This window comes from Spermophilus citellus (assembly GCF_964194105.1).
Source record: "Spermophilus citellus genome assembly, chromosome: 14".
Classification (NCBI taxonomy): domain Eukaryota; kingdom Metazoa; phylum Chordata; class Mammalia; order Rodentia; family Sciuridae; genus Spermophilus; species Spermophilus citellus.
Window position 1 is genome coordinate 21764320 of NC_138194.1, and position 17186 is coordinate 21781505.

Below are 17186 nucleotides of genomic sequence, written 5' to 3' on the forward strand. Positions count from 1 at the left end.
ATTGCAAATTCAAAGGCAGCCTTCAGTAATTTGCCAGGCCCTAAGCAATTTAGCAACACCCTGTCTCAAAATAAAAAGGCCTCGGGAATACCTTAGTGGTAAAGCACCCCTGAGTTCATTCTCCAATACCCAAAAATGAAACCCCCCCAAACAAACAAAAAATTGCATTAGATTCCCAGATCTGTTGCAAACTATTGGTAGTGTTACCATATAGGAGTTTGGGTTCCTTGTCTCCCTTCAGCAAAGACTTGAAGAACAGAACACAGAGACAGCCATCAAGAAGCAGCTATTGCAAAAGTGACAGAGACAGACTTCTCTGAAGAGAAGAGGCCCCAGAGCTGGGAACCCAGTGGGGGAGTTTTGGTCCATTCTTTTTACTGTCTCTGAATTTTCCCCTTCGCTCATCTCCTCCCCTGTCCTTTCTGACCTCAACATTATTGATTGGTGCCCCTTCTGTCCACATATCTGTTTTAGTTTTTTATATTGGATCCCCACTTAGTAGCAGGAGTACAGAAGGGTCTGTCTGATTGGGTCCTTTGCTTGTGTCCTTGAGCACTTTCCTCATCCAGGAAGTTGACATCATCAGAAGACCCTCACTATGCTCCTTTGTTCTGGCTCTGCCCCAACCTCCTCACTGGCCATCTTTGCTTTTTGAAGGACATAATGATTGCTTAGAAATTTTAGTTTATTCCTCTTGAAAGATGTTTTTTGGGTTAGTCATACATTTAAATAAATTTCACTATTAGGTATACAACTAAATACAATAAATTGGTTTCTTAGGGGTTCTTCAAATTTACTGTCCAACTCAATTTTTCAATTGTTGATGCACATACTTTGTGTAGGTTTTTATTTTAATAACATGTCCAGATTCAACTTTGTTCAAATATCATTTCTTTTTTTCTTTTTTTTTTTTTTTAAGAGAGAGTGAGAGAGGAGAGAGAGAATTTTTTTTTTTTTAAATATTTATTTTTTAGTTCTCGGCGGACACAACATCTTTGTTGGTATGTGGTGCTGAGGATCGAACCCGGGCCGCACGCATGCCAGGCGAGCGCGCTACCGCTTGAGCCACATCCCCAGCCCTCAAATATCATTTCGATAATTAATGAATATGAAACATTACTGAGCCCCCCCCCCTCTTTTTCAAGGTTCTATAGGATCGAGAATCTGTGTTCTCCCTAGCTGCACATTTCTTTAGATGCCCTTTGCACCTGGCTCTTGACTATCACATCGCAGACTGCTGCCCTCCTGCACACGCCTTTTTTTTTTTTTTTTTAATATTTATGTTTTAGTTACAGGTGGACACAATATCTTGATTTTTATGCGGTGCTGAGGCTCGAACCCAGGGCGTCACGTGTGCCAGGCAAGCGCTCTGCCTGAGCCAAAACCCCAGCTCTGCACACGCCTTTTAACACGTTTTCTTTTTTCTATTTTATGGAGACTGACTTATCTTTGTCTGCCAGCCCTCTCCTAGTGTTTTGAGGTAACTATAATCATGGGGGCCGAGTCCCCAGCGCCCCAGGGCACAGCCATCACTGGGGCCCAGCAGCGCCCGCCGCCGGGGGTGGAGCCCATGGTGACGTGGACCCGGCGGCGTGCTCCCGGAAGTGACGAACCACGTCCCGTGCGTGCGGGCGGCTGCGTCGGGCTGCAGGAGAAGATGGCGGTCTCCACAGGTCGGTTCCTGGGCCGGGCTGCCTGCTTTCCCGCTCTGACCCGGCTCTCCCCCTTTGCCCGCTCCTGGCGGCGGGGTGCTGTCCGTGTAGGAGAAGCCGGAGTGCGCTCTCTTGAACTCTGCGCTCCCCTGGAACGAAGCCTGGGACTGGGGAGGGATCGGGTGGGACCGGCGCGGATGCCAAGGGCCCGGGTCGGCCGTCGGGGGTGGCGGGTCGTGCTCGCGCGTCGGTCGCGCGCTTGTCCGGTGGCGGGGTGGCCCCCGCGCTGGCGCAGAATCAGGGCCCTGCGGGGTGATGATGGAAGGCGCTGGGGGAAGAGAGGAGGCGAGGCCCAAGGTGGGCGGGTGTCAACCTTGGTCACCGTAGGTGGGTGGCGTTGAGAGACATCCTGGGTCGAGTTGGGAGGTCCGGTTCTCCAGGACTCTCCTTGACGTGGGTGGAGGAGAGGACGATGGCTCTTCAGAATGAGGAGACAGGATTCTTCTTACCTGACTGAATACATACTATCCTTTTTTAAATTTTTCATTTCAGTGAAAAGCTGCAGTGCAAACAAAACCAGACCAAGATGAAACATAATTGAACAAGTGGTTTCTTAGATAAGCTTTGCAACTTCTCTCTAGTACTGAATACAATGTTTGGTTTCTCAGGAATGCAGACTTTGAAATTAAGTGTTAACATGGAGGCTTTAAATATTTGACTGTTTCAAAAATAATTAATTACAAGTGTTAGGTGTTACTGTTTAAAAGTGATAGCGCTTATGACCTATTTGCTATTCTTTATCCAAACTAGATTATAGAACTGTGATTTAATATTTCATGCCATCATTGCATAATAAAAAGAAATTTCAAATCTGTGTGCTAAAATGAAAGGATTTGAATGTGTGTCGTGATTGATACTTTTAGGGTATTACCTCAGTACATTCTGTGTCTGTTAAATCATCTTTATTATGTGTAGGTGTCATTGATTGATAAAATCTAGCAATTTTAGCCTTGGAAAAATATTTCAATATTCTTGGTGTCAGTACTAACCAGCAAAAGGAAGGAATATTTATTTATTTATTTATTTATTTTGGTACTGGGTAGTGAACTCAGGAACACTTAACCACTGAGCCACATTCCTAGCCCTATTTTGTATTACTTAGAGACAGGGTCTCACTGAGTTGCTTAGTGCCCACTGAGGCTGGCTTTGAGCCTGCAATCCTACTCTCTCAGCCTCCCAAGCCCCACATTGGCCAGGAAAGATTATTTTAAAAGTGAAGGCTTGTTTTTTTTTTTCCCCCTTTTTAATATATTTTTTTTAGTTGTAGATGGATACAATACTTTTTTTTTTTTAATTTTATTTTTATGTGGTGCTAGGAATCAAACCCAGTGCCTTCCACATGTGAGGCAAGCACTCTACCACTGAGCTACAACCCCAGCCCTAAAAGTGAAGTTTTAGTGTTACAGTTTTTGTTTTTGCTAGTTGATATTCATTTGCTTGTGAATGGGGCCTTATCCTTTTCAGACTTGTGTTTGGTACCTATAGTTAAAAATATACTTGAAAATTAAATAATAAGATGATGCATTTAATTGGATAGTTTTCGTCCCCCACCCCCAACACTAGACGTGAGAGACTGTTAAAATAATTTGAAAAAGAGGAGACATTATATGATACTAGGGCCACATACTTTTTGTTAACAACTTTTAGTTTTTATAGGAAGTTGAATATACACTATAAAGTTGCTGATAGTTTATTAGGGTGTTTGTTGCACATTAGAATCCTGTTTATATTTCAACATTCTGTTTGTTACAGTTTCACTGTTTTTAGATATAAGAAATTTGGAACCTTGGAATAATTAAGAAAATATACTTTAGGCAGTTGAGTTTTCATAAACCATTGAAATTCACTTTGAAACTTGTTAGTGTGGATATGGCTCAGTTGAAGAGTGTTTTCCTAGCATATGCAAGGCCTTGGGTTTGATTCCTAGTACTGTAACAACAAAATGCCATGCTTAGTTTCATATTGTTTTATTTATCTATTTCTGTGCTTTAGATAATTGATGGTATTGTCAAATTGGGAGGGGATTGAGTCAAGAAGAAACTTTACACTGTTTTGAAATGAATTATTTTTGAATTACACTATTAGTTATATTTTTGTTTGCTTTTTGGTAGCATGAGAGGGAAACAGTACTTACACAAGTAAATATAAATAAATGTTATATGAAATTTAAACTGAAATTTGATGTTGAAATTTAAAATTAGATGAGCAGGATGGATAATATATTTTTTTCTTTAAGCCAAAATATCTTAATAAAAATAGTTATTTATTTTTTTTTTGTTTGTTTTTTGTGGACCTGGGAATTGAACCCAGGGCCTTGTGTATGTGAGGCAAGTACTCTACCAACTGAGCTATATCCCCAGCCCAAAATAGTTGTTTAATAGGCTAAAAAAGAAAAAAAAAAGGTGCAGTATATATGATTTTATATGTATATGTGCAACATGTATATGAATATTTGTTTATTTTTTATGTACATACTTAAGAATATTTTGGGGGGCTGGGATTGTGGCTCAGTGGTAGAGCACTCGCCTACCATGCATGAGACACTGGATTCAATCCTCAGCACCACATAAATGTAAAATAAAGATGTTGTGTCCACCTAAAACGAAAAAATAATATTAAAAAAAATTCTCCAGTTCAATATTATAAAAAAAAAAAGAATATTTTTGGTACTGGGGATTGAACATAGGGACACTTTACCATTGATCTACTTCCCAGCCCTTCCCCCTTTATTGTTACTATTTTCTATCTTGAGATGGTCTTGCTAAATTGCTGAGGCTTGCCTTGAACCTATAATCCTGCTTCCTCAGCCTCCTCAGTTCATGGGAATACAGGCATGTGCTGCTGTACCTGGCCAGAGCTAGTTTCTTGATTTTAGATTCTTTAATACTACTATATCACACTGTATTTTTTTTTGTACTAGGGATTGAACTCAGGCACTCAACCCCAGCCACATCCCCAGCCCTATTTGTATTTTATTTAGGGACAGAGTTTTACTGAGTTGCTAAATACCTCACCATTGCTGAGGCTGGCTTTGAACTTGTGATACTCTTATCTCAGCCTCTGGAGCCACTGGGATTACAGGCATGCGCCACCACGTGCCACGTGCTGCTTCATCATATCATATTTTATGTATGCTTTGGTTGCTTTTATTTTGTGGAAACCCAGTTGTGTTATTTCACAGGTAAATGCTATTAACGATAAAGGCAAGACACATTAGAGAGAGACTAAAAAGGCATTATAGGTAATTAAAGAGTCCATGTTGTTTTATCAAGTGAAAGGTTGTATTGCAAAGAATAAAATATTTTAGACAAAGCGATGTTAGTGGCTAAATATTGTTCCACATTAAAACAAATTTGTGAGCACAAATTTGGTTTTATAGGCAAATGACATATGAATTGTTATAAATTGTTATAAATTTATGATTGTCTCAGGTTGTTTTGGGTGGAGTAGAGGAAGGGAATATACTGGTAATGCTACAAACAATTAATAGAACTGCATCTTTGTATTAGGTGTAGGAGTCACAACCTGATGTGTTAAATTTAAAATATTTACAGTATTGTAATTTATTATTTCTAAAGTGACCCTTATTTACTTTTAAACATTTTTTCAAAGTCATAGCCAGGTTTTCTTTAGGTAGGTAGATACATTCTCTTGGGATTGTTGGAATCAATGCTTTAAAATTTCCCTATACTGGGCTAGGGTTGTGGCTCAGTGGTAAAGTTCTCGCCTAGCATGCACAAGGCACTGGGTTCGATCCTTAGCACCACATAAATGTTAAACAAAGATATTATGTACACCTAAAACTTAAGAATAAATATTTAAAAAATTTCCCTATATTAGTTACCTAGAGATGTCATGGGAGAAAAATGTCTCTGAAGGAGGATTTGAGGAGTATCTGAAGAGTTAGGGGAACTTGACTCAGGACCAATGAGATTCTTGGCATATGTGACAGATTAGAATTTCAGCACAGGCCAAAGTCATAGACAGGTTTATTTAGAAAAGTAGATACATGTTCAGGAAGAATGGGGCAATCTCAAGAGAGAGATGTCTTTGGGGTAAAGCAAGGAATATACATGAATGCAGGTAATCTCCAGGGGGAAAGGCATCCCTAAAATGGCTCTTTAGAACTTAAAAAAAAAAAATCTTTAAAATTTCTTTAAAAAATATTAATTTTTTTAAACGCATTCTCCTTTCTTTTTCTTTTTCTCTTGTGATGCTTGGGCTCACACCTGGGGCCTTGTGCATGTTGGGCAAATGCTGTACTGCTGAGCTACATTTCTAGCCCCCTTTTTAAACATTTAATTCTGTTATCATTTCTTCTTTTTTCTACCTTTCTGTTCTTATTCTTACCTACTTTTCCGGATAGAGTACCTCTGGACAAGTCTATATATTTGATAGATAGAAAGAACTTGGTTCCAAAAATGTTGGTACTGGGAAGATTGGGTAATGCCTGTGTAACCGGCTCATTTTCCCCAGGGATTTTGAAGTTATGAAAATTTAGTCTTATGGAAAAGAGCCAGTCTCCTTTGGCCCTTGACCACACCTTTGAGTGATTGTCATAAGGAAGCTGAAAATTCTGGTAGATGGAGCTGTAATGGATATTGAGTTTGGTTTCAGGAAGTTACTTTTTTTTTTAAGCTTTCCTAAGATACTCATGTACAGTACAGTTGTCTCTTTTTTTTTTTTTTAAAGAGAGTGAGGGGGGGGCAGAGAGAGAGAGAGAGAATTTTAATTTTTATTTATTTTTTCTTAGTTCTCGGCGGATACAACATCTTTGTTGGTATGTGGTGCTGAGGATCGAACCCGGGCCGCATGCACGCCAGGCGAGCACGCTACCGCTTGAGCCACATCCCCAGCCCCCAGCCCCCAGTTGTCTCTTTAAAGTGCACAATTTAGTGGGTTTTGCTGTATTCACAGAGGCATGCTATAGTTATCTTAGAACATTTTTATTTTCTCAGAAAGAAACCCTTGGGCTGGAGACAGCTCAGTTGGTAGAGTGCTTACTTCGCATGCACATCCCCAGCACCAAAAAAAAAAAAAAAAAAAGGGAAAGAAACCCTTTTGTTTCACTAATGTGTGCCCTAAAGCCCTTTATTAACCCCTACCAACTACCTGTGTACTTCTGTCTAGGTATATATGCCTATTCTATACTTTAATATGAATGCAATTATATTGTTGTATGTGGTTATTTGTGTCTAATTTGTGTAATGTTTTTAAAGGTTATCCATGTTGTAGATGTATCTATACTTTATATCCATTTTTGTGGCTGAAAACTATCCCACTGTATGGATATGCCGCGTTGCCTTTAACTGTTTGTTTGTTCATGCACATTTGGTTTGTTATCTGTTGGAAATGGATTGTTACAGACATTCAGGTTTTTGTATGGACTTTTTTTTTTTTTTTTTTTTTTTTTTTTGGGTAGATACCTAGGAGTGGAATTGGTGAGTAGTAAGGTGACTTTAACTATTAGGGGAACTGCCATATTTTTCCCAAGAGTAATAATTTTACATTTGTACCAGCATTATATGAGAATACATCTTCACCAGTACTTCCTTGACTATGATTATAGTCATCATGTGACGGATATCTCATGATTTTGACTTGCATTTCACTGATGACTAGTGATATTGAATATTGCTTCATGTGCTTAGTAGTTGTTTGCCTGTCTTCTTTGGAGAAATGTCTTTGTAGATCCTTTGCACATTTTTAAATTGGGCTTTTTTTAAAAAATTGTTTATTTATAGAGGTTCTTTATAGATACAAGTCCCTAATGGCTTGCAGATGTTTTCTTCTGTCAGTTGTCTTTACTTTTTGTTTGTTACCAGGGGTTAAACTCAGTCGCACTTAACCACTGAGCCACATCCCCAGCCATTTTTTAAATTTTATTTAGAGACAGGGTCTCACTGAGTTACTTACTTAATGCCTCGCCATTGCTGAGGCTGGCTTTGAACTTTTGATCCTCCTGCTTCAGCCTGCTGAACTGCTGGGATTATAGACATGGGCCATCATGCCCAGCTTCATCTTGATGGTATCCTTTGAAACCCAAAAGTTTTAAATTTTGTTGAACACCAATTTATCTGTTTTTCTATTTTATTAAAATGTAGAGTATGGCTTTTTTTTTTTTTTTTGATTAGCTGCTGCTTTGTACTCTTGAATTCTAATTGATTGTCATATGATGAGGCAGGAGTCACATCTTAAAAGGTGTGAGGTTTATCCCCACATTACAAGTTATGTAGCTAGATATTAGGCATACTGCAAAGTTTATTCTTTGGAAATACTGTAATTATGCAATGTAGTGACTGGAATATTATTGAAAAGTACAAACAGTGCATAGTCTAGTGTTACCTGCTACTGAAATTACCAGTTGTGGTTTAGTAAATTGTACTGATGAGTGTCTATTTCCTTAGAGGAAATACTTAAGTTATTGAAAAGTCTTTAATTTTTGAAAAAGAATGTTAGGTAACTGTTGAGTTCTCCCTGGATCTGTCTGTCTAGGTATCTGAGATATCTATAGTGTAACTAGCAGAGCCTACAACAACTTACTGCATTGTATTTTTTTTTTTTTTTTTTTTAGTTTTCGGCGGACACAACATCTTTATTTGTATGTGGTGCTGAGGATCGAACCCAGGCCGCACGCATGCCAGGCGAGCGCGCTGCCCTTGAGCCACATCCCCAGCCCACTGCATTGTATTTGAATGAGTCCCCTTCCATAGCTGGGGATTGAACACAGGGCTTTGTGCATGGGAGGCAAACACTCTACCAACTGAGCTATATCCTCAGTCCCCTATGGTGCAATTTCTATGTAAGAGACTTAAGAACGGCAAAGTACAATCTGTTTTCCCCTTTGTACATCATAATATTTCACTAAATTTTCATTTTTAATTTATTTTTATGAATTGAAATAGTACTAACAATGATTTATTATTTATTTCCTCCTATTAGCTGAATTAGTGTCAAGTGAATAGGCTTCTGAATGAAATATCCACATAGTTGCAGGTTTTTGTGCAAGTGGCTGGTGGGTGGGAAATAGTGCTTAGGTTGTAACCTAAAGAGTAACAGTAGCATAGTTCATATTCTTTTATACAATGCATGTTCCCCATGACAAGATTGAGTTACTTTGTAGATGATCTAATCCTAAAGTTTTTCTATTTGTATAGAACAAGGTATAGAACAAATACATCAAATCCACAAAGTTTCATTTGAATTTTGTTTTTTTTTTCAGATATATTTTTCTATTTTTACCCTATTTCATCAACTCTAAGACCCATTTTAATTTCTGAAATGGGTATTTCAGAAATTTATGTTTTAATTGGTAGTGTTTTTTTCCTTTCTTTGTTTTTGGGTATCAGGGATTGAACTCAGGGGTACTTGACTACTGAGCCACATCCCCAGCCCATTTTTGCATTTTTATTTAGAGAAAGGGTTTCACTGAGTTGCTTAGTGCTTCGCTATTGCTGAAACAAATACAAATAAAACTGAATACAAAGCAACTATTATAAATTAAAACTTAAATGTATTCTAGTGGAATACGTTTTTAATCTTGTGCAGTTTTTTTGGAAATATTTATTTTAGAGAGCTAGATTTCTGTTTCTGGTAAGCTTTCATTTCAGCAAAATGATATTACCTGTTTTTTTTTTTCTGTTAATTACATAAATAATATTTTAGGCTTGGCATGGTAGCGCATGGGTGTAATCTCAGCAGTTCAGGAGGCTTAGAAAGGAGGATCCCTAGTTCAAAGCCAGCCTCAGCAATTTATTGAGGCCCTGTCTCTAAAATACCACAAAGGGCTGGAGATGTGGCTCAGTGGTTGAGTGTCCCTGAGTTTAATTCCCAGTACACCCCCCCAAAAATTAATATTAAACCAATATTTATATATATTCATGATGTCTCAGTGATGGCTGCAATTCAGTTCTAAAAATGTTTTTCTTTTTATACTTTGTAAATATATTTTATTTAAACAGCCTGAGTTTTTGAAACTGGGACCAGTCTCCTACCCTCCCCAAATTTCAATTCTTTATAGTCCTAACCATAGGAAAAAACAGAAAAACTAAAAATAAACAATTAATTTTTCTTACGAATTTATATAATCATAAGGTAGCAAGTTCCTTTTTACTACTTATTATGTACTAGGTAAACTGTGCGCGATATATACACACACTCATATATATAAAATCACAATTAAACCTCATGATACTCCTCTTAAAGAAAATATACTAGATGGGTTGGGGTTGTGGCTCAGCGGTAGAGGGCTCGCTTAGCATATTTGAGGCCCTGGGTTCGATCCTCAGCACCACATAAAAATAAATAAAATAAAACTATATATAAAAAAGAAAATATGGGCTGGGGATGTGGCTCAAGTGGTAGCGCCCTCGCCTGGCATGCGTGCGGCGCAGGTTCGATCCTCAGCACCACATACAGGCAAAGATGTTGTGTCCGCCGATAACTAAAAAATAAATATTAAAAAAATTCTCTCTCTCTCTCTCTCCTCTCACTCTATCTTTAAAAAAAAAAAAGAAAATATACTACATAGTTTCTCATTTAGCTTTTAAAAAATATTATTTTAGTTGTATATGGACATCATATCTTTATTTCTTTTTATGTGGTGCTGAGGGTTGAACCCAGAGCCTCATTCATGTGAGGCAAGTGCTTTGCCACTGAGTTACAACCCAGCCGTCTCATTTAGCTTTGACTTGCTTTTTAGCTGGGGAAACTATCTGAGGATTAAGCTTAGGGAAAAAAGCCACCCATGCTAGCTAACCTGTCCTTCACAAATTAATCCTCATCTGAGTGATCACAGCCTACTTGCATTCACAATTATTACAGACACAGTGTAAAAGGACCAGATATGATAAATTTCTTCATTTACCACATGAATTGATAGACATCACACAATAGTTCAGTCCCTTGGCCTCTACAATAGTTATCTATCCTGGACTTATACTGAATGAGTTTTCTGATAATACATGGTTATAAATCTTTTTTTTTTTTTTAAGAGAGCGAGAGAGAGAATTTTTTTTAATATTTATTTTTTAGTTCTCGGCGGACACAGCATCTTTGTTGGTATGTGGTGCTGAGGATCGAACCCGGGCCGCACGCATGCCAGGCGAGCGCGCTACCGCTTGAGCCACATCCCCAGCCTGGTTATAAATCTTAATATGAAAAAGAAGGCTTAGGTAAACAGAGTGTTTTGGGAAATTCTGCAAGAGCAATGGGACAACTATGAAAATAAACATGCAGATTTCAACATACTGATCATCTTACATACTTACCCAATTTTCCCCCTGAAACAATAGCAGCTGTAATCTACTTGTTAAGCAAAAATTCTGGACACAATATACTATTAATATGCCCCGTTGATTATTGCCACCTTATGTATACATACAAAACAAATAAAGATTTTAAAACATTTATTTTTATTAGTACATATAGTACATATAGCTATACATAATAGGTTCATTTGACATAATCATATACACATGGATATAATTTGCTTTATTTTGGTACCCTGTTCAGTTCAAAAGGTTTTTAAAAATGTAAATAGTATTGTTAATTGTGGGGTTGTAACTGATGTTTTTGAAACAGCCACTTGGGGTTAGCATTATGGAACAGGGTTTTTTTAATAGTAAAGAATGATGATGGGAATTAATGATTTAGATTCTATTTCTTGTATTACTAAATATTCAGAACTGATAGGATGGCAGGGCTACCAAGCTAGGAATTCCACTTATATAGTGCTTGGAAATAAGCAAGTACATGCAGTCCAGAATAGAAGGCAGAGAAAAATGATCATACAGAATAATATCATTTACTCTTGGGAACACTTTGCTTTTGTTAGAGCTCTAAAATATTCTAAATATCTTTATGGGGAAAAGAGACCCAGTCAATTTATATTTATCATATTATTTTTAGTGCCTAAAAATAAATTTTATTGTGTACAGTTAAGTATTCATATGATGTCATTTTACACATTTATACACAGACATGTATAAATTGCTACTGTAATGAAACAAATCAACATACTCATCATCTCACATATTTACCCCATTTTTCCCTTGAAGCAAGAGCAGCTGTAATCTACTTGTTAAGCAAAAATTCTGAACACAATATGCTATTAAGCATGATCCTCATGTTGTATTAAATCTTTAGACTTACAATCCTATATATCTGCTGCTTTATGTCTTTTGACCTTCATCTCCTCATTTCTTCTCCCATGGTCCTCGTGTTGTATTAAATCTGTAGACTTCTTATGCTACGTATCTGCTGCTTTGTTTCTGTTGACCTTCATCTCCTCATTTTTTCCCCCTCAAGCACCGTTTTATTCTTTGTATATTTGACTTTTTATTTTTTTAGGATTTCACAGACACAGTGAATTTAAGACATCAGTTATAGGTCATCTTTGGGTCTATATTGATATGCATATGAAAGTGGTAATTATGATTTATGTGTTGCTATTAAGTCTTTTTTTAATTTTTAAAATTTTCATTAGAGCTTTATGGTTATACATGGTAGTTAGGTGGGTCTGTTTTTTTCACTTACACACAGTTGATATACTTCACATACTTTAAAATGACTTTATAATGTTTTAAATGATGTGACATAGTTTGCCTAAATGTGTATGGCAATTTTTCTTTAAGAAGTTTTTACACTGCCAAACATTTTTGTTTAGTTGCTTTTCTACACTCTTCATCTCTTTTAGGTGTTTATTGCTGTGAAGCAAATCATCTCAAAACGTAGTGGCTTCAAACAATAATGATTTTTATTTTTCATGACATAGGAGTTGACAGCTTGGTGTTCAGTACATGGTAGTTTTGCTGCTAGATGTATTTGGAGAAGCTGCTGTGGCTTCTTCAGATGGCTGGTTTGGTGTTCCTCACATCCTTATAAGTGTCAGGGTGGTCAGGAATCTTATGATGATTAGTTTCCAAGAAGCAAGCAGAAGCTACCAACCCTCTTAAAATAAGGACTTAGCATTACTTCTATTACATTCTGTTGATCAAAATAAGTGGGAAGGTCAGCCTAGCTTCAAGGGGAGCAGAGAGAGGCTCCATCTTGTTGAGAGGAAAAAGGGGTGGGGCCTGGAGGGTAGGAAAAATTATGTACCATGGTTCTAGATGTTGTTAATACCTGTGTTTTGTTCTTGAGGGTAAGTTTTACAAGCAGGATTTTAAATCATAGCATATAAATGTTCAAAATTCTTGTTATTTTTTTGTTAAATTAAAATTAACTTCTTAAGCAAGATTTGCAGTGTCACTAATATATTTTCCCACAGTTTTTTGTCTTATTGGAATTTTTCTTCCAATAATAATAACCTCATTTTAATTTTAGTTTGTATGTATTTGTTTAGATCTGGGTGTATGTATATTACATGTATTCATTTTACTACTTCTTCAGTGGAACTGTATATTGATATTTAAGGTTTTTTTTTTTTTTCTGAGAAAAAAATCTTGCTATGTTGCCCAGGCTGGCCTTGATCTCCTGGGCTCAAGGGATTCCCCTGCCTCAGCCCTCTGAGGAGCTGGGACTATTCTACCCAGCAGTATTCAAAGGTTTTAATAGTTTAAAAATCACCTTGAGGGGCTGGGATTGTGGCTCAGTGGCAGTGCGCTTGCCTTGCACGTAGGAGGCACTGGGTTCGATCCTCAGTACTACATAAAAATAAATAAATAAAATGAAGGTATTGTGTCCATCTACAACGTGTGTGTGTATGTGTGTACACGTTTGTGTGTGTGTGTGTGTGTGTGTGTGTGTGTGTATACATACATGCATATATTTATTGAGCCCAGAGTCACTTTACCACTGAGCTCCATCCCCAGCCCTTTTTATTCTTTATTTTGAGACAAGGTCTCACTGAGTTGCCCGGGCTGGTCTTCTAACTTCTGATCCTCCTGCTTGGGTCATTGGGATTCCAAGTGTGTACCACTGTGCTTGGCTCAATTTGAAAATTTTATACCTTATACTAATTACTTTTACCCTTTTGCCTTGAATTTTTTTTTTTTTAACTTCTTAGGATAGGATCACATCTGATTTTCTGAAACAGTGTTACAAATGAAACCAGAGAAGTTTAAATAGGGAGGAAAATCAGACTTTCCCTCTCTGTGGAGGGAAACCAATTTTTAATCTGTAATATATAAAAATTCTTGACTTGTTTTTTAAAGAGAGGGGGGCAGAGAGAGAGAGAGAGAGGGAATTTTAATATTTATTTATTTTTTTTTAGCGGACACAACATCTTTGTTTGTATGTGGTGCTGAGGATGGAACCCGGGCCACATGCATGCCAGGCGAGCGTGTTACCGCTTGAGCCACATCCCCAGCCCATAATTCTTGACTTTTTGATTGAGAGTTACTATATGCAGAAGTTGTTTTTTTTTTTTTTTTTTTTTTTTTTAATGAGATGGTGGTGGTGGTGGGTCCTTGCTGTTGCCCAGTCTGGCCTCTAACTCCTCAGCTCAAGCCAACTTTCTGCCTCATTCTTCCGCCTCATTTTTCCAAGTAGCTGGTGCTACAAATTCACAACACTGTGCCCTGCTAAGACTCACAAATTTTTAGGAAGTGAAACAGTATAAATTGCACAACTCTTGAAATTGACTTAATGTTTGATTCAGAAGGCATTTCAGACATTGTATAGATAGTTTGTTTCAAAATCAATTTATGAGCCAGATATAGTAGTCACCTGTAATTCCAGCAATTGGAGAGGCTGAGACAGGAGGATTGCAGGTTTGAGGCCAACCTGGGCAATGTAGTGAGAGCTTGTCTCAAAAAAATAAAAAGGGTTGAGGATATAGCTCATTGGTGGAACACCTCTGGGTTCAATCCCCAGTACCACCAAAAAAAAAAAAAAAAATCTCTGATAGCTTGTTTTCATAAAGTGCAAGAATCTTAAATTTGAAAGGGGCTTTAGAGATACTATGGGTCAGCAGCGGTTCTGGGGGTCGATAGAGATGTGGCAAGATTTCTCCTTTCCACAACCTTATCTCAGTCTAGTAGATCTCTCTCCTGCAGTGGGCTCTTATATGTTGGTCATTGAGATATGCTGAGAGTGAACAAAAGATTTTATATCACTGATGGCATTCAGCCAAAGTATGAAAGTAAACGCTTTGCCCAGAGTCATCTGACTAGTATCTTAGTAAAGGAGAACTATCAGTTTTTAAAAGTTTTATGTCGCCTTTTCTTGTCTTATATTTTTCATACTCTAATTGTGTCATTTCTGTGATTTGCTTCCCCTTTGAACTGTAAGCTCCTTCAGGGAAGGAACTATGACGGCTTGTAAGATCCCAGTGGTCTAGTATAGCTCCTGGCTCCTAGTACATATCTGATGTTGGTTATGTGGAAGCACATAATAAAGCAACAATTACAACAATAAAGTGAACTCTAACTACTAGAGACTTTTTTTTTTCTTTGGTACGGGGAGATTGAACTTGGGCGCTTTACCACTAAGGCACATCCCCAGCCCTTTTTAATTTTTTTTAATTGTGGATGGACATACAATATCTTTATTTATTTTTATGTGGTGCTGAGGATCGAACACAGTGCTTCACACATGCAAGGCAAGTGCTTTATCACTGAGCTACAGCCCCAGCCCCCCTTTTTTATTTTTATTTTGAGACAATCGCGCTAAATTGCTGAGGCTGGCTTTGAACTTTCGATCCTCCTCTCTCAGCCTCCCAAGTTGCTGGAATTACAGACTTGTGCCAACACACCCTGCTTCAGTAGAGACACTGAAACATTTCTTTTTTTTAATTTTAGTTTGTTTTTTAGTTGTAGTTGAACACAATACCTTTATTTTATTTATTTACTTTTATGTGGTGCTGAGGATCAAACCCAGGGCCTCACATGTGCTAGGCGAGTGCTCTACTGCTGAGTCACAACCCTAGCCCCAACTTAAATGTTTCTTACCTGGTCTTTCTCCCAATTTGCCTTTCACAACTGACGATCTTCTCTCTCTTTCCCTTCCCATTCCTTCCCCTACATTGCATCAAAGTTAAATTTATGAATCCTCATTGCCATACATTGAAGCACTGGTGAGCAAGCTTCCTGTGTTGAGGCCTGCCTTCCAGGCCCTTTCTGGCTCTTTACTTTCATACCCAATTACCATTCGCGACATTGCTGTCATTCTCTCTCCCTTTTTGATAATGTCCACTCCCACCAAAAGAAATACACATGTATATCCACTTTGTCTTTCTCAAATTCTAATAAATTATTCTTGCTTTAGTTTTTTTTTTTAAGAAATGAAATAACTGCAAGTACATTTAAAGCCCCCTCTTCCTTCCAAGTCCTAATTTCCTTCCTTACTTAGAGGTGATCACTATCCTAAAGTTTTAAATACCTTTTATGTACCTTTCTCAAACATTTTTGTGCTTTTGGTGTGTATGTTTGTAGAGTGTCCTTGGGTTCAATTCTCAGTACTTCAAAAAAAAAAACAAACAAAAAACTTATGTTCTAAGGTGATAAGGCTATCTTATTTATCTATCTGTTTAGTTTTTGGGGTACCAGGGATTAAATTCAGGGGCACTCAGCCACTGAGCCACTTCCCCAGCCCTATTTTATTTTTTATTTAAGGACAGGGTCTCACTTAATTGCTTAGCACCTCAGCTTCCTGAGCCATTGGGATTACAGGTGTGAGCCACCACGCCCATCTAAGGATATCTTTTATTAATGTTTGTTTAGCTCTTCACATTTACACATTTAATCTGCCTAGAATTGGTCTTTGTGTACAGTGAGAGAGGGCACTAATTTTATTTCTTCATATTAATAAAATGTCCTTCCCTATTTACACACACACACAATTTTATTTTCAAAACTATTCAAAAAAGCTAGGCTGGTGATGTATGCTTGTAAACCCAGCAATTCACGTGGCTGAGGTAGAAGGATTGCAAGTTTGAGGCCAGCCTCAGCAATTTGAAAGTGTTTCAAAAAAAAAAAAAAAGTCTAGGTTTGTAGCTCAGTGATAAAGTACTCTGGGTTCAATTTCTAGTACCCAACAAACAAAAACCATTCAAGATTATCAAGAATAAGCTAACAGGGGCTGGGGATGTGGCTCAAGTGGTAGCACGCTCACCTGGCATGCGTGCAGCCCGGGTTCGATCCTCAGCACCACATACAAACAAAGATGTTATGTCTTCCGAAAACTAAAAACTGAAAAAAAAAAAAATAAGCTAACAGACATAGACCTTTGGTACTTAATTATGTATTTATGGAAAGGCAGGTTATTATATTACAATGTAATTACATAATCAGGAAATTAATATTGGTAAGGAACTATTACAATAGACCCTGTTTATATTCTTTCTGTTCTCCCAATAATTTCCCCTTTTGGAGGAGGTGGTACTGGGGATTGAACTCTGGCACTCAGCCACTGAACCACATCTCCAACCCTATTTTGTACTTTATTTACAGACAGGGTCTCACTGAGTTGCTTAGCACCTTGTTTTTGCTGAGGCTGGCTTTGAATTTGTGATCCTCTTGCCTTAGCCTCCCA

At 37.7% G+C, this 17186-nt stretch overlaps 1 protein-coding gene across 1 annotated transcript in view; it reads left to right on the forward strand.

Annotated features, from left to right (window-relative positions):
• Positions 1-1586: 1586 nt before the first annotated feature.
• Positions 1587-17186, forward strand: part of UBE2V2 (ubiquitin conjugating enzyme E2 V2) — a 37019-nt gene continuing 21419 nt past the window's right edge. The window contains exon 1 of the mRNA XM_081266590.1: positions 1587-1673. Within this exon, the coding sequence (XP_081122716.1) occupies positions 1658-1673 (16 nt within the window). The 5' untranslated portion in view covers positions 1587-1657. The remainder of the gene's footprint in view (positions 1674-17186) is intronic.